This window comes from Trachurus trachurus (genome assembly GCF_905171665.1).
Source record: "Trachurus trachurus genome assembly, chromosome: 1".
Lineage (NCBI taxonomy): Eukaryota > Metazoa > Chordata > Actinopteri > Carangiformes > Carangidae > Trachurus > Trachurus trachurus.
Window position 1 is genome coordinate 35,526,289 of NC_139891.1, and position 24,545 is coordinate 35,550,833.

Below are 24,545 nucleotides of genomic sequence, written 5' to 3' on the forward strand. Positions count from 1 at the left end.
TTCAGAAAAAGGTGGATAGGTTATAGCAGGAATATTGTACACTTAATATAAAATGTGAAGGTAATTATCTCCTCCATTATTTGGAAATGGCTTCTATGTTCCTAAAAAGAGTTCATGTTGTGACATTTCATGGTACGTAGCTTATCTTTGTTGGAAAATATTTATACATTTGATCCAAATGGGTTACTGGGAAAGACTAGATCTTATTACCGTGTTAGTTATGTTGAAACTACCCATACGTTTCTAAGGAACAAAGCCCACTACAGTTTGCAGGCAGCAGAAAGGTAATTATGGGTTAACTACGGTGACATTTCCAGCAGTTGCCACATCTACCATCTTTCATCCAAATGGGTTATGGGCAAGACTATTACAGTGGAAGTTCTCATAACCATGTTAGTTATGTTGAAACTACCCATACGTTTCTAAGGAACAAAGCTCACTACACTTTACAGGCAGTGGAAAGGTAATTATGGGTTAACTACGGTGACATTTCCACTGGGCAAGACTATTACAGTGGAAGTTCTCATAACCATGTTAGTTATGCTGAAACTACCCATACGTTTCTAAGGAACAAAGTCCACTACACTTTGCAGGCAGCAGAAAGGTAATTATAGGTTAACTATGGTGACATTTCCAGCAGTTGCCAGATCTACCATTTGCTTTTGGGAAACAGATATTGCAGCTAACCATAAGGTAAGACTGTGGAAATTACAATTACATCAGGTTAATCACACTGAAAGTACTTGACTGTATCATGGAAACAACAGGCTATTTACTCTGTAATTACCCAATACTTAGTGTGACAGTTGAGGTTCCTGTCACTATGCCTCCAATTGATCATGTGCCCTGGCTACTTGGCCAAGGGGATGTCCCTTTGGGTGACTGGCAAGCGCGCGTGACTCTTACCCGGGAGGTGTGGGTTCAATCCCCGCCCGGGCCCTCTTCACCTTGCCACATTCTGGCGTTGTTGGCTCTTTCTCAAAGTTTTTCCCTCGTAGCATTGCCACAACTTGGCGTTGTTGGCAGGATCCATGTAGCACTAGGGGTGGGTCCATGGATTCCTAATGTGTGGCAGCCTGCGCGGAAGCACGAGGACGTGCTTGTGAAAAGAGGGGGAGAGATGTGACAGTTGAGGTTCCTGTCACTATGCCTCCAATTGATCATGTGCCCTGGCTACTTGGCCAAATGGATGTCCCTTTGGGTGACTGGCAAGCGCGCATGACTCTTACCCGGGAGGTGTGGGTTCAATCCCCGCCCGGGCCCTCTTCACCTTGCCACATTCTGGCGTTGTTGGCAGGATCCATGTAGCACTAGGGGTGGGTCCATGGATTCCTAATGTGTGGCAGCCTGCGCGGAAGCACGAGGACGTGCTTGTGAAAAGAGGGGGAGAGATGTGACAGTTGAGGTTCCTGTCACTATGCCTCCAATTGATCATGTGCCCTGGCTACTTGGCCAAGGGGATGTCCCTTTGGGTGACTGGCAAGCGCGCGTGACTCTTACCCGGGAGGTGTGGGTTCAATCCCCGCCCGGGCCCTCTTCACCTTGCCACATTAGCAGTAATTCACTGCAATTCTACTACTACAACTTGTCTATATTACTAGAGTGTCATTTCTTTGCTATATTTCTTGACATTACCATGCAATTAATTGTTATTTCTGGGCTATATTTCTCAACATTACTACACAATTGATCATTATTACTGGGCTATTTCTACACAATTAAAAGTTATTTCCTGGTTATATTTCTCAACATTACTATGAAATTGACCGTTATTTCTAGGCTATTTCTTGACATTACTACGCAATTAATCATTATTTCTGGGTAATTTCTTGATATTATGACGTAATTAACGGCCTGGAAATTAAAGGGTTACCCACATTTACATATATTCACATCCAGAGTACGCTTACACTTGCCCTGACATGCATACACACATACACTCACAACCCCCCCCCCCCCCCTCTCTCTTTCATTTTATTTATTAACCTCAACATGTTGTTCAGTATTGTTTTGTACCCATTAGCACTCTCACTCTCATGTCCATAATGCACCAAAGCTCTATTTGTTATCACTGTCAGACTCAAACTTCCTCCTCCATCATCCATTGCTCTTGTTGTAAAATGTGTTACCACCTGAGATGCACACCTGTCAGTGAACATGAAATGGACAAATGGAGTTCTTGGACTTGTGTAAACTGCGTTTCTATGTTTCCTTATCATGATGTCAATGATGATGGTCTGATGGCTGATATAAATCCTGATTACAGAAGGACAATTACTTTTGATCATATGGTCTTTAATCCTTTTGAATTGAACCCACAGAGTGATACAACATTTATGGAGCCTTTTGATCCTGATTCAAATTTCTTTAACTCACTAAATCCAAAGGCTCTATCTTGTGATTATTTGTTGTTTGATGTTTTAGCTTCTCAGCATCGTCACAAATTCGTTATTTGGATCTACCTGACTAAACAGTTTTTGTCTTATAAAGTCACAGAAAGGACAGTAGAAAACAAAATGCATTTCATTCTCCACCTCTTGGATGTCTTGTATTGTAACTTCTGTCAAATGGACCATGAGTCTGCAATAAAGATATGAATGAATGAATGAATGTTATTGATATCAGGGGCGTCACCAGACCTTTTACTAGAGCACGAGCCCCAGTTTAAATGTCAGTTTATATTTTAATGCTTAAATACTAAGTAAAGTCAGTTCAGACTGAGTTGTGGCCCATTAGAGCTTAGTGGCTGGAAGCGACCCTGATCGATATTGACCAAACGTGATCATGATTAGGATTCTTGTCATAGCTCCAGTCCCTTGTATTCTACTTTGTGTTTTATTTTGAAAGTGGAGTCATCCCCTTCCTTGAGGTTTGTCCCAGTCAGATGTGATTCCTCCCTGAGTCCAGTAGAGGTCAGTATGACATCACACACCAGAGACCAGTGACAGGTGAGTCAGGCGGGTGGAGCAACAACAAAAACTTAAACGGGTTCTGAATCGAAAGTAAAATAGTTTCAGAGCAACAACCGAGACAGATCTCTGTGTTTGTGTCCCAAGACAAATAAAATAAAGTTCATCAGGATTTTGCTCTGATACTGGTGAGTAGAGCTGAGAATATTTACTGTGATTCAACTAAGAGAAGTGAGTCGATCTGTGTTGGTTTGTGATTTAGTCAAAAAGCAACAAGACGTTTCCTCATTTTGTAGCTACATTTGCATTCAGGATAACTTATATAACTACACCCAGTCTGTTCAGAGGTTGTTCTTTAAATGTGGGATTTCTTTTGGAAAATGTCCAAATCGATGCAGTGAAAGTTCTTGATTTCTAGGCAAGGCAAGGCAAGGCAAGGCAATTTTATTTGTATAGCCCGTTTTTACAAACAGTTTGTCTCAAAGGGCTTTACATGGCATCGTAGCAACATCCTCTGTCCTTAGACCCTCACATCGACTGAGGAAAAACTCCATGGAAACCCTTTTAACAGGGAAAAACAGGAGAAACCTCAGGGTGAGCAACAGAGGAGGGATCCCTCACCCAGGACGGACAGACGTGCAATAGATGTTGTTACAGACAAGAAAACAGTTTACAGTTTGTCACAGAATGTGCGGAATATGGAAATGTTAGCAGGGGTTGATGAGGGCAGTCTCTGGTGAGGGGAGGGGGGGGCAGGGAGAGCCGGTCAGCTCGATGGGAGGACTGGGTGGCAGACTGGTCCATGGGAAGGGAGGGGAGGCCGGTCTAACAGCAGGGGAAAGGGTGGGAGGGGGGCGATGCAGGCGGCGGCTGGTGCAGAGAGATGGAGCTCCGGTGGATCTGCGGAAACACAGAGAGAGTGCGAGACACCAAGGCCAAACTACAAAGTACAACAGAAAATGACAGTTCAAAAATATACTGAGGAGAGGAGAGGAGAGGAGAGGAGAGGAGGAGAGAGGAGAGGAGAGGAGAGGAGAGGAGGAGAGAGGAGGGGAGAGGAGGAGAGGGGAGGAGAGGGGAGGAGAGGAGGAGAGAGGAGGGGAGAGGAGGGGAGAGGAGAGGAGAGGAGGAGAGGGGAGGAGAGGAGAGGAGAGGAGAGGAGGGGAGAGGAGGAGAGAGGAGGAGAGGAGAGGGCTCTGTGTATCCAGATGTGTTCCCAGCAGTCTAAGCCTATAGCAGCGTAGCTATAAAATGGTTCAGAGCTACCTGAACCTAGTCTGGGGCCGTTGACCCGCTGTTTTGGGAAGGAAACGGATCCAGGGCGAGAGAGACAGACCTTTCCTTCAAAATAAAAGCACCAAGCTAATAAAATGCGGTAAAACTCTTTAATTTAAGGAATATAATTTACAAGAAAGTCCCCGAGCCATTAAGTTAACATTTTGCTTTTATTGTATTGCAAGTTAATGTTTATTTTATAAGTTTTATGTTGGTGAACACTTTTATTTTGGTGAATCTGGTGATTTCGGTATCCGCTACAGACAGGAACCAGAATGCAGACTAATTCAGAGGTAACAGACACCAGGCTCTTCGCTTGTCTGAAGAGCCTGGTGATGCGAGGCTAACCTGAACCAGCCCTAACTAAAAGCCCTGTCATAAAGGAAGGTCTTAAGTCTAGACTTAAATGTAGTTAGAGTGTCTGCCTCTTTGACCCATGGAGAGAGCTGGTTCCGCAGTAAAGGAGCCCGGTAACTGAAGGCTCTACCTCCCAGTCTGTTTTTAGAGATACTGGGAGTCACTAACAGACCTGCGTTCTGGGAGCGGAGTGCTCTGGTAGGACAGTAAGGAATGATTAGTTCTTTCAGATAGGTTGGAGCTTTATCATTAAGAGCCTTATAAGTCAGCAGAAGGATTTTGAAGTCTATTCTAAATCCTACAGGAAGCCAGTGGAGAGAAGCTAAGGTGGGAGAGATGTGCTCTCTCTTCCTAACTCCTGTCAAAACTCTCGCTGCGGCATTCTGGACTAGCTGGAGACTCTTTAGAGAGTTTTTCGGACATCCTGACAGGAGAGAGTTGCAGTAGTCTAGCCTAGAAGTGATAAATGCATGCACTAGTTTCTCAGCATCACTCTGGGAGAGAATATTCCTAATCTTAGTGATACTGCGCAGATGGAAGAAGGCGGTCCTAGTCACGTGTTTTATGTGGGAGCTGAAGGAAAGGTCCTGGTCAAAAATGACTCCAAGGTTCCGCGCGGTTGTACTCGGGGTCAGGGTGATGCCATCTAGAGTAGCGATCTGATCAGAGAAAGTGTCCCTGAGATGTTTAGGTCCAAACACAATGACCTCAGTTTTATCTGAATTCAGTAGCAAGAAGTTAGAGGACATCCAGGATCTAATGTCTTTCAGACAGTCTTGCAGATTGATGAGCCGGCTTCTGTCATCTGGCTCCATGGACAAGTAGAGTTGCGTATCATCCGCATAACAGTGAAAATTGATTGAATGCTTCCGGATGATGCCACCTAATGGGAGCATGTAAAGAATGAAGAGGATTGGCCCTAAGACTGAACCCTGCGGTACACCATGCGTAACTCTGCTATACTCTGAATGGTCGTTATTAACATTAACAAATTGAAACCTGTCAGATAAGTATGACTTAAACCATTTCAGGGCAGGTCCTTTAATCCCTATTTCATGATCTAGTCTCTGCAGCAGGATGCTGTGGTCGATGGTGTCGAATGCAGCACTGAGGTCCAAAAGTACAAGAACAGAGACGAGACCTCTGTCTGAAGCTATAAGAAGATCATTAGAGACTTTGACAAGTGCTGTTTCAGTGCTATGGTGTTCTCTGAATCCAGATTGGAAGGCTTCAAAGAGCTCGTTGCTGTGCAGGTGTTCATGTAGCTGCTCCAGGACGATCTTCTCAAGGATCTTAGAGATGTAAGGAAGGTTGGATATAGGCCGATAGTTGGCTAGGACATCTGGGTCAAGAGAAGGTTTTTTAAGTAAAGGGTTAATGACAGCCACCTTGAAGGCCTGTGGCACGTAGCCTGTGGCTAAGGAAAGATTGATTTGGTTCAGAAAAGAAATGTTAATTAAGGGAAAGACATCCTTAAGTAGTCTTGTCGGGACTGGATCCAGCAGACATGTGGCTGACTTGGAAGAAGTAATTGCAGAAGTTAAGTCTGACAGGTCGATGGGAGAGAAGCTGTCCAAGTGTGTACCAAGTCTGGGAGGTGCTTCTATGGGTACTGTAATCTGTGGTCCGTTACTAGCAATTTTTGTTCTAATATTAACTATCTTTTCGGTAAAGAAAGTTAGGAAGTCGTTACTGCTGAGAGTTGGAGGGATGGATGGCTCAACGACACTATGATTCTTGGTCAGCCTGGCCACAGTGTTGAAAAGGAACCTGGGGTTGTTCTTATTCTTTTCTATTAAAGATGAATAGTAATTGCTTCTAGTATTACGGAGTTCTTTTTTATATATTAATAAACTATCCTTCCAGGCTTGACGGTCTTCCTCATGTTGGCTGGAATGTGTTTTCCTTTCCAGCTGTCTGGTCTTCTGTTTCAGAGCGCGCAGATTTGGGCTGTACCAGGGAGCTATTCTTTTCTGGTTGATAACTTTCTTTTTCAGGGGAGCTACAGCATCAAATGTCCCAAGGAGTGCTGCTGCAGCGCTATCCACAAGATAGTCCACCTGTGTGGGGGTGAAACCAGCATAACTGCCCATAATATGGTTACAGGATGTGGCACCAAGCTCTGCTGGAATAAGCTCTTTAAATCTAGAAACAGCTGTGTCAGATAGACATCTACTGTAGCGGGATTTTTTCCCAGGTAGGATATAATTTGTCAAAGTAAATTCAAATGTTATTAAAGAATGGTCAGACAAGACGGGGTTCTGAGGAAGAACTGTGACATGGTCAGCTTCTATTCCATAAGTAAGTACTAAGTCAAGGATATGATTAAAAGTGTGAGTGGGTTTGTTTACCCTCTGAGAGAAGCCGACTGAATCCAAAAGTGACTTGAACGCAGTAGCCAGACAATCATCATCGACGTCCACATGAATGTTAAAGTCACCTACTATAATGACTTTGTCTGAGCTCATTGCTAAATTTGACAGAAAGTCAGGGAATTCTTCTAGAAACTCAGAATAAGGTGCAGGAGGACGATACACTACAGCAAGTAAGAGTGGTTTTTCTGCTTTCCAGTCTGGGTGAGAGAGGCTGACAGTAAGGCTTTCAAATGTATTATATGAACTATTATGTCTAGGGTTGATAATCAGATTTGACTGATAAATAGCAGCCACTCCTCCTCCTCGGCCTGTGTTACGAGGCACATGACAGTTAATGTAACTAGGAGGGGTAGATTCATTCAAACTAACATATTCATCTTGCTGCAACCAGGTCTCAGTGAGTGTTAATATGTCAATATGGTGACTTGTAATTAAGTCATTCACTAGGAGAGACTTGGATGGGAGAGAACGAATGTTGAGCAAACCACATTTAATAGTTCTATTAGGTTGGCTTGCTGGAGCAGTGTTTTTGATTTTAACTAAGTTGCTATAAACAACTCCTCTAGATTGGGGTTTAGGCTTAGACAGCCTCGAGGCAGACACAGTTTCTATAGGCTGGGTGGGTGACAACAAGAGGGACCCAGCAGAGGGGCGTGTTAAACTGCGGCTCTGCCTGCTGGTCTGAACTCTGGGTGCTTGTCAGGGATTAGCACGGCTAATAAAGTTCCCTATGTTACTAGATAGGAGGGATGCGCCATCCAGAGTAGGATGGACGCCATCTCTCCGAATCAGACCAGTCTTTCCCCAAAAGGAGGTCCAGTTATCTATGTAAGCCACGTCGTTATCTAAGCACCACCTAGACATCCAGCGATGGAATGAACGCATGCGACTAAACATATCGTCACTCACTAAGTTGGGCAGTGGGCCAGAGAAAATTACGGAGTCCGACATTGTCTTTGCAAAGTTGCACACCGAAGCCATATCTAGTGGCTCAGGACTCAGATTATCAAACACTATGGATCAATATTTGTTTACAGCAACCAGTATTTAGAAACGTACCGGTAACTATATGGTATGAAGGTGAGGACATTTGAAACGTGTACTTTGAAAATGATTGATTTTTATTACGTCTGTTATCTGAACTCAAAGTCCAGTGGAGTCATTTAAAGGGTAATTGCCGTTTTTTACAATCTAGACCTTATTTCTAGCATAAAATCCGATCATTTCCTCACCCAGATAACTTTGGTGTCAGTACAAGTCGTTCTGATGAAATGAGCTCCAGCCGAGAGCCGCGTATATCCGTATAATGGAGTCCACAGGGCAGCAGAATGCAGCCTCTAAATAACACATTATCTGCAGAGAAACTCCTTCATTTCACCAATATTTAGTTCTGATAGGCTAGTGCTATTCCCCTCTGAGTCCGGGGTTAGCTGTTATCAACATCCGGGGTCTGTAGGTTGACCTACTGACCTCTGACCTGGATGATGTCATCTCTGAGCGCCGCGCGGCTCATTCTGATAATAATCATTCCGCTTCGGCATTCGGGTCCATTTTTATCTCAACTAGCCGGAGCTTTAGTGAGTCCAGGTTGAGGAGAGGAAGCCTGTGGAAGCTGAACTTCATCCAGCTGCTCATTTTGTTCTGACAAGTCGGAAACACGCAGAAACGAACCGTAGCATTAGCGGTAGCAACAAGCCGAGATGACATCATCCAGGTCAGAGGTCAGCAGGTCAACCTACAGACCCCGGATGTTGATAACAGCTAACCCCGGACTCAGAGGGGAATAGCACCAGTGTATCAGAACTAAATATTGGTGAAATGAAGGAGTTTCTCTGCAGATAATGTGTTATTTAGAGGCTGCATTCTGCTGCCCTGTAGACTCCATTATACGGATATACGCGCCTCTCGGATGGAGCTCATTTCATCAGAACGACTTGTAATGACACCAAAGTTATCTGGGTGAGTACATTTTTGTATTTTATGCTGAAAATAAGGTCCAGATTGAAAAAAGACGGCAATTACCCTTTACAGCACTGATGAAGAAGTAGATGCCCACAGTACACACCTTTTTTTCTTTTTTTAGTCTCCAAACTGATGATTGTAACAAGATTTGGTCAAAACCACAAAATGATTAATTATTATATTATATTTATATTATATAAGAATTAGTATTAATGGTTAATTAGGTTATTAGATAAGTATTTTTTATTAGCCATTTTTTCTCACTTTGATCTTTGTCCTCAGTGTGTAGACATGTCTGCTGCCAGCAACCTGAGGTCTGAAGATCAGTTCCTGTGCTCCATCTGTCTGGATGTCTTCACTGATCCAGTCACTACACCATGTGGACACAACTTCTGTCAGAGCTGCATCACTCAGCACTGGGACGTTAGTGACAGGTGTCAGTGTCCAATGTGTAAAGAGGTTTTCTATTCAAGACCTCAGATGAAGATCAACACTCTGTTCTCCGAGATGTTTGCTCAGTTCAGACGTGAAGCTCAACAGAAAACCAGCAGCAGCAGCTCAGAGCAACAAGTTTCCAAACCAGGAGAAGTTCCCTGTGACGTCTGCACTGGAACCAAACTGAAGGCCCTGAAGTCCTGCCTGGTGTGTCTGACCTCCTACTGTGAGACTCACCTGGAGCCTCATCTGACACTGTCAGGTCTGAGGAGACATCAGCTGATGGAGCCTGTGGAGAACCTGGAGGACTGGATGTGTAGGAAGCACGATAAACCTCTGGAGCTGTTCTGTCAGACCGACCAGACATGTGTCTGCATGCTCTGCTCTGTTTTAGACCACAAGACCCATGAGGTTGTTCCTCTGAGAGAAGAATATGAGGGAAAGAAGGCAGAGCTGCAGAAGACAGAGGCTGAAACTCAGCAGATGATCCAGAAGAGACGACTGAAGATTGAGGAGATGAAACAGTCAGTGAAGATCAGTAAAGCTGCTGCAGACAGAGAGAAAGCAGAAGGTGTTGAGGTCTTCACTGCTCTGAAGGAGTCTGTTGACAGAGGCCTGAAGCAGCTCATCAAGGAGATCGAAGAGAAACAGAAAAGCTCAGAGAAACAGGCTGAAGACTTCATCACAGAGCTGGAACAGGAAATCTCTGAGCTGGAGAAGAGAAGCACTGAGGTGGAGCAGCTCTCACTCTCTGAAGACCACCTCCACCTCCTCCAAAGCTTCCCATCCCTGAAAGCTGCTCCACCCACCAAGGACTGGACACAGGTCAGAGTCCGTCCACCATCATATGAGGGGACTGTGGTGAGAGCTGTGTCTCAGCTGGAGGAGACGCTCCGTGGACAGATGAAGGAGATGATGGAGGCTGAGATGAAGAGGGTCCAGCAGTTTGCAGTGGATGTGACTCTGGATCCTGATACAGCACATCCAGAACTCATCCTGTCTGATGATGGAAAACAAGTTCATCATTGTGATGTGAGAAAGAAACTCCCAGACAACCCAGAGAGATTTTATAAATGTGTCTGTGTCTTAGGAAAACAGAGTTTCTCTTCAGGCAGATTTTACTTTGAGGTTCAGGTCAAAGGAAAACCTAAGTGGACGGTGGGAGTGGCCAGAGAGTCGATCAACAGGAAGGGAGAAATCAAACTGAGTCCTCAGAATGGACTCTGGACGATATGTTTGAGAAATGGAAATGAGTACAAAGCTGGTGCTGGTCCTGATGTCCCTCTCAGTCTGAGATCTGGTCTTGAGAAGGTGGGGGTGTTTGTGGATTATGAGGAGGGTCTGGTCTCCTTTTATGACGTAGATGCTGCAGCTCTCATCTACTCCTTCAATGGCTGCTGCTTCACTGACAAACTACACCCATACTTCAGTCCTGGTCTTAATGATGAAGGTAAAAACTCTGCCCCTCTGATCATCTGTCCTGTCAATCAAACTGTGCAGATCAAAACATCTAGTTCTTTGCAGGACTTGAATGATTTTTAATTCAGGGGACCAATGTAAATATTTAATGTAAATACTGAACAATAAAAAAAAAAATTGGTTTCTGCTGTGGTGACTGCCAGGTGCGTTTCCTGGACCTGGGAACATCGGGGGCCCAGACCCTTGTAGGGAAGTTTGAGAGAATCCTAACTGGAAAAAAGAACTCCGCCTTTATGCTTTCTTGACCTTGTCTTCAGCCAAATACTGCAACATGTACTTCATTTGTTTAATTTCAAATTGAATCATCAATAATGTAAATAATGTGTCATAGTGGAATTCTCTTCTCTTCTCTTCTCTTCTCTTCTCTTCTCTTCTCTTCTCTTCTCTTCTCTTCCCCCATCGTCTGATCACTTCTTCCATCTTCTGCTGCCAGAAAAACAATGAAATGTATACAGTGAATGACAACATCAGAACATATCAAATAAAAATATTTCAGCAATAATGAATTTTTCTATATATCTATATCCACATGAATAACATGCACTAATCAACTTACACATCAACTGAACGCATGCTGAGTATGAACACATACTAAAAAGTCTAATCCAGCAGTTGCAGTGAATAACACTAATAATAATAAAATACTTTGTATCTCATAAATAATGACATTTTGTAAAATGAGTGACAATACTTTTATACTTTTCTTTCTGTAAGGCAAGGCATCTTTATTTATATAGCGCATTTCATAACAAGGCAACTTAATGTGCTTTACATAAAGACCATTAAAACAATTTAAAAAGAACAGCATAACAGCTACACATCAATTCTCAGGGAGCACTGGCACTTTTTTGTCTTTCATTGTAACTTCTGTTAAATGGACCATGAGTCTGCAATAAAGATATGAATGAATAAATGAATGAATGTTATTGATATCAGGGGCATCACCAGACCTTTTACTAGAGCACGAGCCCCAGTTTAAATGCCATATAGACTATAAACTGATATATTATAATGCTTAAAGAATAAGTAAAGTCAGTTCAGACTGAGTTGTGGCCCATTAGAGCTTAGTGGCTGATCGATATTGACCAAACGTGATCATGATTAGAATTCTTGTCAGTGTCAGGCGTGTTGGTTTATTTGAGAGAGGACAAACAACGACGTTCTAGTTAACTATTTATTGAATTGGATCATTTAAAAAAAAGAAGATGAACCAAAACTGTTACAGACGCATAATATATTTCAAACTACTATGTGTGTGGAATTAATTCTATTGGTCCAAACCTGGTGGGGAGGAAGTTTGATTTAAACTTAGCCCTCCCATCACTGGTCCCAGCCTCTTGGCACACAAATCATCCAAGCGCCCTGAAAGAGAAACCTCCCTATTCTATCACCGGCCCTACTCGGGTAGCTATAATTTTCTCACTTCTGACACTTTCAAGGACACCTGCATCGTTCTTCGCCCTATCCTCCCTGGTTTGTATCAGCTTTGGGCCTCTCTGGTCATAAAACTGTTACAAAGGAATGTTTTCTTCTCACAAACAAGATCTCCAGTGTCTCCCCTTAACATCTAAGAGTAGGGCCTAATACACAAGTCTATCACACATAACATACTTTAGTATTTAGTTACCAGTTATAATTACTCAACAAATTTAATAGATTGGCTTGAATAAACTTGTTTTCTACATAACACATAATCATAGTAAAAAAAACATCTGATTGTCTTTGTTTCTTCATAATATAAAAGTAATAAAACACTCTAAACATCCTGGCCTTTCTCTCCACTGCTCCATCAGCTCTCACCAGGATATTTCAGCTCAGTTATCACATTTGTTCAATAGTCATCACATTATTTAAAGGGTAGCTTAATCTATGGAGGATAACTTTATTCAGTAAACATTAAGTGTCAAGTTCTAACCAGTAATCATCAGCTTAAGGATAAATGTTCAGTGCTCATTAAGAATCTTCAGTGTAAACATAATCTCAGTGTAAAACATAGATGTAAGACTTCAATCAGTAGATATAATGTCAAACATTAATCAGTAGAAATAATAATCAGTGTTTAAAGAAAATTCAACCTAACATCAGCTCCAGTCCCTTCTACTTCGTGTTTTATTTTAAAAGTGGAGTCATCCCCTTCCTTGAGGTTTGTGCCAGTCAGATGTGATTCCTCCCTGAGTCCAGTAGAGGTCAGTATGACAACACACACCAGAGACCAGTGAGTCAGACGGGTGGAGCAACAACAGAAACTTAAAGCAGAAGTGAGTGATATATTTGTGTTAATATAAGTCTTAAATAGTTATATCTTCCGACAGCAATCACTTACATAGAGTGTTTGGACTGAAACACGGGTCTCTCAGTCCCTCTGCTCTGCTCTGAGCCGAGGAGAAAACATTTATCGTATCCTACAGTTTTTATCCAATGAGGAGAGAGAACGGCATGCAGGGCTGTGTGTGCAGCCAAGGAACGCCGTGAATGTGGTGACGTGGCGACGAGGACTGTTATGGTGCGTTCAAGGAAACTCGTATTTTTCCGACCATGAAGTGGTACCAGTTCGATCTGGTACGAGTTCACAGGTCGGAAGTTACGAGTGGCCGTTATAGTGACTTTCACCGGTAAAACAGGTTGGAAAAACACGAGTGGGTTGCCTGAAACGCTACAAAGTTGTAAGTTGTGACTTGAAGCTGTAATTTACGATTTCAAAAGCCTGCCTGGAACGCAGCATTAGCGAAAACGACCGGACCACTTACTTCTGCTTTAAACTAAAATTGAATTGAAAGTGAAAGTGTTTGAGAGCGACAGCAGAGCCTCGTGGCACATCTCCCTCTGTGTTTCTGTCTGAAGACAAATAACATAAAGTTCATCAGGATTTTGCTCTGATACTGGTGAGTAGAGCTGAGAATATTTACTGTGATTCAACAAAGAGAAGTGAGTCGATCTCTGTTGGTTTGTGATTTAGTCGAAAAGCAACAAAAACAATTCTGTGTAAAACTCAGAGACACGTTTCCTCATTTTGTACATTTGCATTCTATTCAGGATAACTTATTTAACTACAACCAAGACCCACAGCCACGCTCAGTCTGTTCAGAGGTTGTTTTTTAAATGTGGGATTTCTTTTGGAAAATGTCCAAATCGATGCAGTGAAAGTTCTTGATTTCTAGTCACTCTGGACTCAGATTGTCAAACACTATGGATCCATATTTGTTTACAGCAACTCAGTATTTAGAAACGTAACTATAAGGTATAAAGATGAGGACATTTGGAACGCGTAATTTGAAAATTATTGACTTTTATTACGTCTGTTTCCTTAACTTAAAGTCCAGTGTAGTCATTTAAAGGGTAATTGCCGTTTTTTACAATCTGGACCTTATTTCTAGCATGAAATACGATCATTTACTCACCCAGATAACTTTGGTGTCATTACAAGTTGTTGATGAAATTAGCTCCAGCCGAGAGCCGCGTATAAGGCAAGGCAAGGCAATGTTATTTGTATAGCCCGTTTTTACAAACAGTTTGTCTCAAAGGGCTTTACATGGCATCGTAGCAACATCCTCTGCCCTTAGACCCTCACATCGACTGAGTAAAAACTCCATGGAAAACCCTTTTAACAGGGAAAAATCGGAGAAACCTCAGGGTGAGCAACAGAGGAGGGATCCCTCACCCAGGACGGACAGACGTGACATAGATGTTACAGACAAGAAAACAGTTTACAACAGAGAATGTGAGAAACATGGAAATGTTAAGCTGAAGAAGGAAGCTTCTGTTAGGCAAGGGAGGCAGGGAGAGCAGGCCAGCTCAATGGGAGGACTGGATGGCAGACTGGTTCATAGGAAGGGAGGGCAGGCTGGTTTAAAGGGATAGTTCACCCAAAATTCAAATTGCACTCATTATCTACTCACCCTCATGTCGACTAAGGGCTGGGAGAAGTTTCAGAGTTATTTCAAGCTTGTTTTGTAGCGGAAGCTCCTCTTCCCGGTTCGTCACATTTGGACGAACCAGGGTCCGTCCTCTTCCCAGTTCGTCCAAATTTGACAAACCGGGAACAGGAGCTTCGAGAAGCTTCCGCTACAAACAAGCTTGAAATATAGACTTATTTAATTTTTTTCGGGACAATTTCGCATTTCGGGGCTTCAATACAAGACGGACCTTACATACGAGCAGCATGGAGGTAGTTGGATGTTTTTTGGTGTGTCTTTTTGTTACGAAGACAGTTGGTATCCATTTGCAACCGTTATATGGACATGCACTGCTACGCCGAGACCCCCTGTAACTCAGAGAAGGCACGGATAACTCTGAAACTTCTCCCAGCCCTTAGTCGACATGAGGGTGAGTAGATAATGAGTGCAATTTCAATTTTGGGTGAACTATCCCTTTAAGCCTAGACTTAAATGTAGTTAGTGTCTGCCTCTTTGACCCATGGAGAGAGCTGGTTCCACAGTAAAGGAGCCCGGTAACTGAAGGCTCTACCTCCCAGTCTGTTTTTAGAGATACTGGGAGTCACTAACAGACCTGCGTTCTGGGAGCGGAGCGCTCTGGTAGGACAGTAAGGAATGATTAGTTCTTTCAGATAGGTTGGAGCTTTATCATTAAGAGCCTTATAAATCAGCAGAAGGATTTTGAAGTCTATTCTAAATCCTACAGGAAGCCAGTGGAGAGAAGCTAAAGTGGGAGAGATGTGATCTCTCTTCCTAACTCCTGTCAAAACCCTCGCTGCGGCATTCTGGACCAGCTGGAGACTCTTTAGAGAGTTTTTTGGACATCCTGACAGGAGAGAGTTGCAGTAGTCTAGCCTAGAAGTGATAAATGCATGCACCAGTTTCTCAGCATCACTCTGGGAGAGGATATTCCTAATCTTAGTGATACTACGCAGATGGAAGAAGGCGGTCCTAGTCACGTGTTTTATGTGGGAGCTGAAGGAAAGGTCTTGGTAAAAAATGACTCCAAGGCTCCTCGCCAGGGGCGGATCTACGTTCATGGGAGATCCGAGACTTAGCCCAGAGGGAGGAAAGACAAAGATCTGCCTTTTTTTTGTTGTCTTTTTTGCTGACTATGATAGGCCTACTGGAAATTTCAACATATCAACTTTAGGTAGACAAAAGCATTGTGCTGAAGGATCCACAGGTGTTACATCATAAAAAAAGAAAATATAAAACATGATCATAAGCTACTCAAATAAAAATGATATGGCAGTGCATATAATCCTGATTGACATCAGCCTCCCTACCCACAGCATTATGCTTTAAAAAAAGGAAAGAATCTGAATTTAAACTTAATTTGTCTGACTTACATTTACACAATTCACAAAAAGTTAGGGGTATTTGATAAGAATATCCCTATAAAAAAGTTCATGCTACAGTGATATTCTATCATGAAAGCCTTTTAAGTAGAAGGATGCAACGGTCATTTCTTTATCTCAAACAAAAGCTAACAACACTGGTGGCTAGCACAACACAAATCTCAATGTCTCAATAACTTTGTGTTGTCTTGGTCTCATGATGTCAACATTTGAACATGGTGGAGAGGAGAGGGAGAGAGAAGAGGACTATACAAATTGTCATTGAACCAGAACATTTAGTGGTTCAATGACAACTGAACCACTAAATCAGATGGTGCTTGTGATTTTTGTAGTTAATCACCTTGTTAGAGAACAGCATGTTATTCAATAAGGACTGAAACATTGAACAACTGGACATAGAAGGTTAAATTAAGTTCACCTGTAAAGGTTATAGTGCATTTTAGGTGCATTCTGAAATTTAATCCAAAAGCCAAACATCCCTAACTTTTTGTGAGTAGTGTATCTCATATAATGCATAGATCTATGTGATATGCAGCCTGTCTGGCTCCATACAGCAGCCTGGCATCTGGCATAGTAGAGTCAGGCTGCATCTGACAGCCCAGTGTGACGTAGGCTATGGCCAACGGCCTTTATGGGAGGCAGGCATTTATCTGAGGGAAGCCTTTATTTCTAAATCCCTCCTTTTATTTTTACACATAGCGACCAAGCTCATCGTTCATTAACTCATCTTCATCTTCTTCACGTGCTTTTCTCCTCGCTGCGCTGTTGGACCTGGGTCTCTGTCTCCGTTACGCTGTATCGCTTCAATCCCATTCAAGTCGCATATTACAGCGTGGGCTGCGGTCCGTCTTCTGTCCATGAATCTATTATAATACATCCATGCTCGGTCCCGAGCGGGCTCCAGACACAGAGCAGAGAGACCCATGGCCCGACAGTGGAAAGCTGTCCCTCTCTGAAGCAGAGGACGAGGCTTCACTCCCGTCAGTCTTCACAGACAGTCCACACATGAGTTTTTTTTTTTTTGACCCGGCTTGTAGGTATAGGGCCGGCCTTTTTTTGTTTGTGTAATGATTGAATACAGGCCATTATTTGATGAAATGCGGTATGCTATTATAAAGTAACTTAAAATCTTTACAGTAATCACTGATAAGTGTGTGTCTCTACCCCGAACAGTTCCGACGTCCATGAGGCTTCACTTCAGACTGATGCGGTCAGTGGAGGGAGACTGACATAAACTGCGTTGAGGTTTTTTTTGCCCCTACTGTAAAACATTCGGGGCTTTGGCAAAAACATCCGGGGCTTGAGCCCAAGTAGCCATCCCCTAATCCCGCCCCTGCTCCTCGCAGTTGTACTCGGGGTCAGGGTGATGCCATCTAGCGATCTGATTAGAGAATGTGTCTCTGAGGTGTTTAGGTCCAAACACAATGACCTCAGTTTTATCTGAATTCAGTAGCACGAAGTTAGAGGACATCCAGGATCTAATGTCTTTCAGGCAGTCTTGCAGACTGATGAGGCGGCTTCTGTCATCTGGCTCCATGGACAAGTAGAGTTGGGTATCATCCGCATAACAGTGAAAATTGAGAGTGAGAGTGCTTCCGGATAATGTAATAATAACACATTATCTGCAGAGAAACTTGTACATTTCACCAATATTTAGTTATGATATTAGGGCTGGGCGATAAAACGATAACGATATATATCGCGATATAACTTTACTCAATAGCAATATGAAACGTGGTCGATAGAAAGTCGATAGGTTTCATTCATTCATGTTTTGACAGAAAATACAAACAGCCAATGAAAACGAGAGTTGCGCCGCGCTGGACCAACGGCTGAGCCAGCAGGTTAGGTTGACACAGCACAGGAAGACATTCAAGACAACACAACAACACGTGGTAATGTTTGGGCTGCTGCAGCCGTGTGCGTCAGCAGCGCGACATCGCCGGAAAAAAAAAGAGAGAGGATGAGTGTTGCCTCGAAAGAAAAAATGAAGGAGAACTTGGACGAGTGACCGCGAAAAGACGCGTGGTACGTCATGTTTACATTAACCCCGAGATACAGTACTGTAAACAACCTAAACTTTAACAGCGGAGACACCAGGCAGTCGGAGCGGGTCGAGCTCCGGCCGCCGTCACACATCAAAGGGAGCGCAGTCACGGCGTGGCCGCTCTGCTGCTGCTGCTGCTGCTGCTGCTGCTGCTCACACTGGAGCGACACACAGACGCACCGCAACTGTTGTGCCGACCTAAACACTGGCGAAGCAAGCGCTAACAGCGGCGATTACTCTTCCTTTTTCTTTTTCAGTCGGGTTTAGACTGGGAATGATCGCTAATTAGACGGACCACGTCAGGTCCGGGTTTTAATGTTCATGTCCGTTTATAACTGCAGCAGCAGAGAGATGGAGCAGCTCCTGTTTGGGGAGCGTGGCTCTGACTTAGCTCCTGTCTGATGTAATGTTAAAGAACGCCTGAACAGCAGAGTGATAATGTCTGTAAAAGTCCCAGTGCTGTTATACTGTATATCAGCACTCATGTAATGTCTCCTGTCCAATCAAATTATTTGGTTGGTATAACTGTTGTATAAATATATAATACCAGTTTTATTTATCTGAAACTGTTATTACTCATTGCTTTTATTATATGTTCATCATTACATCAGCATGTTTAGTTTAGTTTGACAGAAAATAAATATTTAAATCAAAAATAACCTTCTGATATCTTCAAATCTCACTTGTGTGTATGATGGAACATTTAGGCTTGACAAAAATAGTGACTTGAGTCATATCGTAATATATATCGATATCGACTGATATGAAAAAGATTATCGTGATAGGATTTTTTCTCATATCGCCCAGCCCTATATGATATGCTAGTGTTATTCCCCTCTGAGTCCGGGGTTAGCTGTTATCAACAGCGGCTTGTTGCTACTGCTGATGCTACGGTTCGTTTCTGCGTGTCAGAAGAAAATGAGCAGCTGGATGAAGTTCAGCTTCCACAGGCTTCCTCTCCTCAACCTGGACTCACTAAAGCTTCGGCTAGTTGAGATAAAAATGGACCCGAATGCCGAAGTGGAATGATTATTATCAGAATGAGCTGTGTTGCGCTCAGAGATGACATCATCCAGGTCAGAGGTCAGTAGGTCAACCTACAGACCCCGGAAGTTGATAACAGCTAACCCCGGACTCAGAGGGGAATAGCACTAGCCTATCAGAACTAAATATTGGTGAAATGAAGGAGTTTCTCTGCAGATAATGTGTTATTTAGAGGCTGCATTCTGCTGCCCTGTAGACTCCATTATACGGATATACGCGGCTCTCGGCTGGAGCTAATTTCATCAGAACGACTTGTAATGACACCAAAGTTATCTGGGTGAGGAAATGATCGTAGTTTATGTTAGAAATAAGGTCCAGATTGTAAAAACGGTAATTATCCTTTACAGCACTGATAGTTTCAGAGAGGTAGATGCCAACAGTACAAACCTGTTTTGTTTTTTTCTTTTTTTAGTCTCCAAACTGATGATTGTAACAAGATTTGGTCAAAACGACAAAATTATTAATTAGGTTATTAGATAAGTATTTTTTATTAGCCATTTTTTCTCACTTTGACCTTTGTCCTCAGTGTGTAGACATGTCTGCTGCCAGCAACCTGAGGTCTGAAGATCAGTTCCTGTGCTCCATCTGTCTGGATGTCTTCACTGATCCAGTCAGTACACCATGTGGACACAACTTCTGTCAGAGTTGTATCACTCAGCACTGGGACGTTAATGTACCATGTCAGTGTCCATTGTGTAACAAGGTTTTCTATGTGAGACCTGATCTGCATGTCAACACGTTCATCTCTGAGGTTGTTGCTCAGTTCAGACGTGAAGCTCAACAGAAAACCAGCAGCAGCAGCTCAGAGCAACAAGTTTCCAAACCAGGAGAAGTTCCCTGTGACGTCTGCACTGGAACCAAACTGAAGGCCCTGAAGTCCTGCCTGGTGTGTCTGACCTCCTACTGTGAGACTCACCTGGAGCCTCATCTGACACTGTCAGGTCTGAGGAGACATCAGCTGATGGAGCCTGTGGAGAACCTGGAAGACAGGATGTGTAGGAAGCACGATAAACCTCTGGAGCTGTTCTGTCAGACCGACCAGACATGTGTCTGCATGCTCTGCTCTGTTTTAGACCACAAGACTCATGAGTTTGTTCCTCTGAGAGAAGAATATGAAGGAAAGAAGGCAGAGCTGCAGAAGACAGAGGCTGAAACTCAGCAGATGATCCAGAAGAGACGACTGAAGATTGAGGAGATGAAACAGTCAGTGAAGATCAGTAAAGCTGCTGCAGACAGAGAGAAAGCAGAAGGTGTTGAGGTCTTCACTGCTCTGAAGGAGTCTGTTGACAGAGGCCTGAAGCAGCTCATCAAGGAGATCGAAGAGAAACAGAAAAGCTTAGAGAAACAGACTGAAGACTTCATCACAGAGCTGGAACAGGAAATCTCTGAGCTGAAGAAGAGAAGCACTGAGGTGGAGCAGCTCTCACTCTCTGAAGACCACCTCCACCTCCTCCAAAGCTTCCCATCCCTGAAAGCTGCTCCACCCACCAAGGACTGGACACAGGTCAGAGTCTGTCCACCATCATATGAGGGGACTGTGGTGAGAGCTGTGTCTCAGCTGGAAGAGACACTCCGTGGACAGATGGAGAAGATGAAGCTGAAGATGAAGCTGAAGAGGGTCCAGCAGTTTGCAGTGGATGTGACTCTGGATCCTGATACAGCAAGTCCCTGGCTCATCCTGTCTGATGATGGAAAACAAGTTCACTGTGGTGATGTGTGGAAGGAACTCCCAGACAACCCAGAGAGATTTGATGAATGTGTTAATGTCTTAGGAAAACAGAGTTTCTCTTCGGGCAGATTTTACTTTGAGGTTCAGGTTAAAGGAAAAACCAACTGGGATGTGGGAGTGGCCAGAGAGTCGATCAACAGGAAGGGAAACATCACACTAAGTCCTCAGAACGGTCTCTGGATGATATGGTTGAGAAATGGAAATGAGTATGAAGCTCTTGATGACCCCCGAGTCGATCTCAATCTGAGGTCTGGTCTTGAGAAGGTGGGGGTGTTTGTGGATTATGAGGAGGGTCTGGTCTCTTTTTATGACATAGATGCTGCAGCTCTCATCTACTCCTTCACTGGCTGCTGCTTCACTGACAAACTACACCCATTCTTAAGTCCTTATCCTAATGATGGAGGTAAAAACTCTGTCCCTTTGATCATCTGTCCTGTCAATCAAACTGTGCAGATCAAAACATCTCATTCTTTGCAGGACTTGAATAATTTTTAATTCCGGTAACATGTAAATATTTAATGTCAATACTAAACAATGTAAAAAAAAAAAAAGAAAAAAAAGGTTTCTACTGTGGTGACTGCCAGGGGCGTTTTTGGTCCTGGGAACATTGGGGGCTGAGCCCAGACCCTTCAGGGAGTTTGAGGGAATCCCACCTGGAAAAAAGAACTGTCTTTATGCTTTCTTGGCCTTGTCCACAGCCAAATACTGCAACATGTACTTCAAAATGTGTTTAAAAAATTTAATCATGAATAATGTAAATAATGTGACGTGTTTTACTGGAGCTCTGTCTCTTCTCTTCTCTTCTCTTCTCTTCTCTTCTCTTCTCTTCTCTTCTCTTCTCTTCTCTTCTCTTCTCTTCTCTTCTCTTCTCTTGGTTGGTTGGTTGGTTGGTTTACTTTATTCATTCCTCTGAAGGGAAATTGATTGTCACTCTGTACGCACAACATCCAACACACAATACTACAACATGACAAGCATTGACAACTCAGGCAGTACAATAAGTGCAATGCAATGCATTACTTAGCATAGCACACAACAGAAAACAACAATAATTAACAACAATGTTCATTAAAAAACTTCACTGCACCAGGTACAAAAGACCTCCTGAATCTTTCTGAGGAACATCTCGGCATCACCAGTCTGTTGCTAAAAGAACTCTTCAGTTCATGGAAGAAAACATAGAGTGGGTGGCTCTTATTGTGCAGAATGCACCAGAGTTTCCTCCCCACCCTCTTCTCCATGACCACCTCTAAGGAGTCAGGAGGCAAACCAATGATAGAACCTGCTTTTTTGATCACTTTGTTAATCCTGTGTCTGTCCTCAGACTTCAACCCCCACCCCCAGCAGACAACAGCATAAAAAAGCACACTAGCTAAAATACTTCTCTTCTCTTCTCCCATCATCTGATCACTTCTTCCATCTTCTGCTGCCAGAAAAACAATGAAATGTACACTGAATGACAACATCAGAAAACATCAAATAAAAATATTTCAACAATAATTTAATGAATAACATGCATTAATCAACTCATACATCAACTGAACGCATATGCGGAGTATGAACACACACTAAAAAATCTAATCCAGCAGCTGCAGTGAAACAGTGTGACGTGGCATGAGAAAAAGATCAATCAATCAATCAATCAATCAATACAAACTTTACTGTCAGTCACTCTGCTCTGCTGTAAGCCCAGGAGAAAACTTTCCTTGTATCCTACAACCTTTATCCAATGAGGAGAGAGAACGGCATAAAGGGGCGGTCCTCTCTGTGTGTGCAGCCAAGGGATGCGTGTGAATTTGGTGAAGTAGGGACGAGGGCGGGGACTGCTAACTCCATCTGCTGACAAGAAGTTAGCCAAAACGACCGGATCGCTTACTTCTGCTTTAAATAACATCAAAACATTTTCCATTCACTCCTGAGTGAGTACAGTTCATAGACCAGATATTGCACAGCCCTTGTTGCCTTGATTGCAACCAAGAAAGGAATCTACAATAAATATGAAAATAAATAAGTACTGATAAGAGTCAATAAAGTGCAGAGTGTCTTGGTGACTTCTCTTGTTAACATTTCCATGTTTCCCACACTCTGTGTCATAAACTGTAAACTGTTTTCTTGTCTGTAACAACATCTGTTGCACGTCTGTCCGTCCTGGGTGAGGGATCCCTCCTCTGTTGCTCAGAGGTTTCTCAGATTTTTCCCTGTTAGAAGGGTTTTCTATGGAGTTTTTCCTCAGTTGATGTGAGGGTCTAAGGGCAGAGGATGTTGTTGTGATGCCATGTAAAGCCCTTTGAGACAAACTGTTTGTAAAAACGGGCTCTACAAATAAAATTGCCTTGCCTTGCCTTGCCAAGCCTTGCCTTCTAAAAAATCCTAAAAACCAATGGATAAACTGTCTCCAAAAGAATAAAATCAATTTCAGATCTAGCAGGTGGTTTGTTTAAGAGGTGGATCGATGTTGGTTGGGAGGAAAGAGAGCTTATAGCGGTTGCTTTTACATCTGCTTGCTCTGTAAGGTCTCCCCGAGGGCAATAATTCATATTCTTGATACAGAATATGTAAAGGATCGTTTAAAATGTTATGTGTTTTTTATCTGCTGACTGAATGGTTCACATAATGCAGTCATAATGCTAATGTCATCAACTCTGTGGAAACACTGGTATGGTTGTGTATGGTTGTGTAAAATGTATGTGTGTTGTTTGTTTCCTTTTAATGGGGAGTCTTAATGAAGCTTACTACTACTAGGTATAAGGTATAAATGTGAGGACATGAGAAATGAGTGAATGTCTACCAATGCAATACTGCAGGGGTATGTGTATGAGTTCCACCCTACTCATTGTTAAGGGGTTCTTGTTAGGAGTCATAATAATCAAGAAAGTGCATCCATATCTTGAAAAAAAATTGGGAGGACCCTTTAAGTGTGTATTTTTTCTAACTTTAAGATAAACATGACATCTTTGACCCAGTGAGAAAAGGATGGAGGTGCGTGTTGCTTCCATTTGAAAACAATCAAACGTCCTGCAAGAAGTGTAGTGAAAGCTTTAGTCCGTATGACAGCTTGAAATTCCTCAGACGTGACACCAAAGACTGGATTGGAGATTGGATCAGGATCTAATTGTGTTTCAAACATCTCACTAAAAGCTTTAGAAATACTTGTCCAAAAGGTAGAAAGGCCTGGACATAGCCAGAACATGTGCATTAAGTCTGCTGGCTGGCCTCTACATTGGGGGCTCAGTGGATCAAGGTTTGGATAAATCTTTGCCAGCCTAGCCCTAGTAAAATTAACTCTGTGTATGACTTTCAGTTGGATTAGGCCGTGTTTAGCAGACGTAGATGATATAGGTATCACATCTAATACAGAGTCCCATTGATCATATCTAAGAACTATTCCAAGGTCGGAATCCTAGGCCTTTCTTGAATTTACAAATTAATTAGTTTCATGCTCTTTTAAGAAAACAGATGACTGAATGGTTCACATAATGGAGTCATAATGCTAATGTCATCAGCTCTGTGGAAACACTGGTATGATTGTCTTTTTTTAAATGTATGTGTGTTGTTTATTTCCTTTTAATGGACCAGTTATGAAGTGTACTACTACTACTACTACCCATTGTGATTATGATTCTTGTCATAGTTCCAGCCC

At 42.8% G+C, this 24,545-nt stretch overlaps 2 protein-coding genes across 2 annotated transcripts; both read left to right on the forward strand.

Annotated features, from left to right (window-relative positions):
* Positions 1 to 9,169: 9,169 nt before the first annotated feature.
* LOC310990511 (E3 ubiquitin-protein ligase TRIM21-like) lies at positions 9,170 to 10,855 on the forward strand (the record flags this gene model as incomplete). Its single annotated transcript, XM_083977912.1, has 1 exon — positions 9,170 to 10,855. One exon carries the CDS (start codon positions 9,170 to 9,172, stop codon positions 10,853 to 10,855), a length of 1,686 nt encoding a protein of 561 aa, XP_083834038.1.
* An 8,856-nt stretch (positions 10,856 to 19,711) lies between these two features.
* LOC310985080 (E3 ubiquitin-protein ligase TRIM21-like) lies at positions 19,712 to 21,638 on the forward strand (the record flags this gene model as incomplete). The annotated part of the gene is made up of 1 exon (XM_083970528.1): positions 19,712 to 21,638. The coding sequence occupies one exon, from the start codon at positions 19,712 to 19,714 to the stop codon at positions 21,398 to 21,400; it is 1,689 nt and encodes a 562-aa protein (XP_083826654.1). The 3' UTR covers positions 21,401 to 21,638.
* Positions 21,639 to 24,545: the final 2,907 nt, after the last annotated feature.